This window comes from Condylura cristata, unplaced genomic scaffold (assembly GCF_000260355.1).
Source record: "Condylura cristata isolate star-nosed mole 26May11 unplaced genomic scaffold, ConCri1.0 scaffold00002, whole genome shotgun sequence".
NCBI classification, from domain to species: Eukaryota; Metazoa; Chordata; class Mammalia; order Eulipotyphla; family Talpidae; genus Condylura; species Condylura cristata.
The window spans coordinates 4168285-4168997 of NW_004567103.1; the positions used below are offsets into that span (position 1 = coordinate 4168285).

Below are 713 nucleotides of genomic sequence, written 5' to 3' on the forward strand. Positions count from 1 at the left end.
GCGCGCGCGCTGCGGCTGCTGAAGGCCGTGGGCCAGCTGACCGTGCGCGTCCGCAGGGGCTTCGGCCAGTGGTCCTCGGGCTACTTCGGCGCGGCGTCGCTCTTCACGAACCGAATGTTCGTGGCCTTCGTGTTGTGGGCGCTGTTTGCCTACAGCAGCTTCGTCATCCCGTTCATCCACCTGCCCGAAATCGTCAACTTGTATCACTTGTCGGAGCAAAACGATCTTTTCCCTCTGACTTCAATTATTGCAATAGTTCACATCTTTGGAAAGGTGGTGCTGGGCATCGCGGCCGACTCACCCTGCATCAGCGTCTGGACCGTCTTCCTGATGGCCAACTTCACCCTGGTGGTCAGTATTTTCGTGCTGCCGCTGGCCCACACGTACGCGGGCCTGGCCGGCATCTGCGCGCTCATCGGCTTTTCCAGCGGCTATTTCTCCCTGATGCCCGTGGTGACGGAAGACTTGGTGGGCATCGAGCACCTGGCCAACGCCTACGGCATCATCATCTGCGCCAACGGCATCTCGGCCTTGCTGGGCCCGCCGTTTGCAGGTAAGGAGCGAGGTTGTGATTGCTGAGCGTGTTCCCATTCGCGTCGGGAAGCCCCAGACCAGTAAGAAGGAAGTTTCCGCTGCTGTAATGAGCCTCCCCCCGCCACCCCGGCCCATCCTCATTTATAACTTTAGCATGTTAAAGGTCTTTTTTTTTTTTT

At 58.6% G+C, this 713-nt stretch overlaps 1 protein-coding gene across 1 annotated transcript in view; it reads left to right on the top strand.

Annotated features, from left to right (window-relative positions):
- SLC16A14 (solute carrier family 16, member 14) overlaps positions 1-713 on the top strand; it is a 20014-nt gene that overhangs the window by 12672 nt on the left and 6629 nt on the right. Inside the window, exon 3 of the mRNA XM_004674781.2 lies at positions 5-553. Within this exon, the coding sequence (XP_004674838.1) occupies positions 5-553 (549 nt within the window). The remainder of the gene's footprint in view (positions 1-4; positions 554-713) is intronic.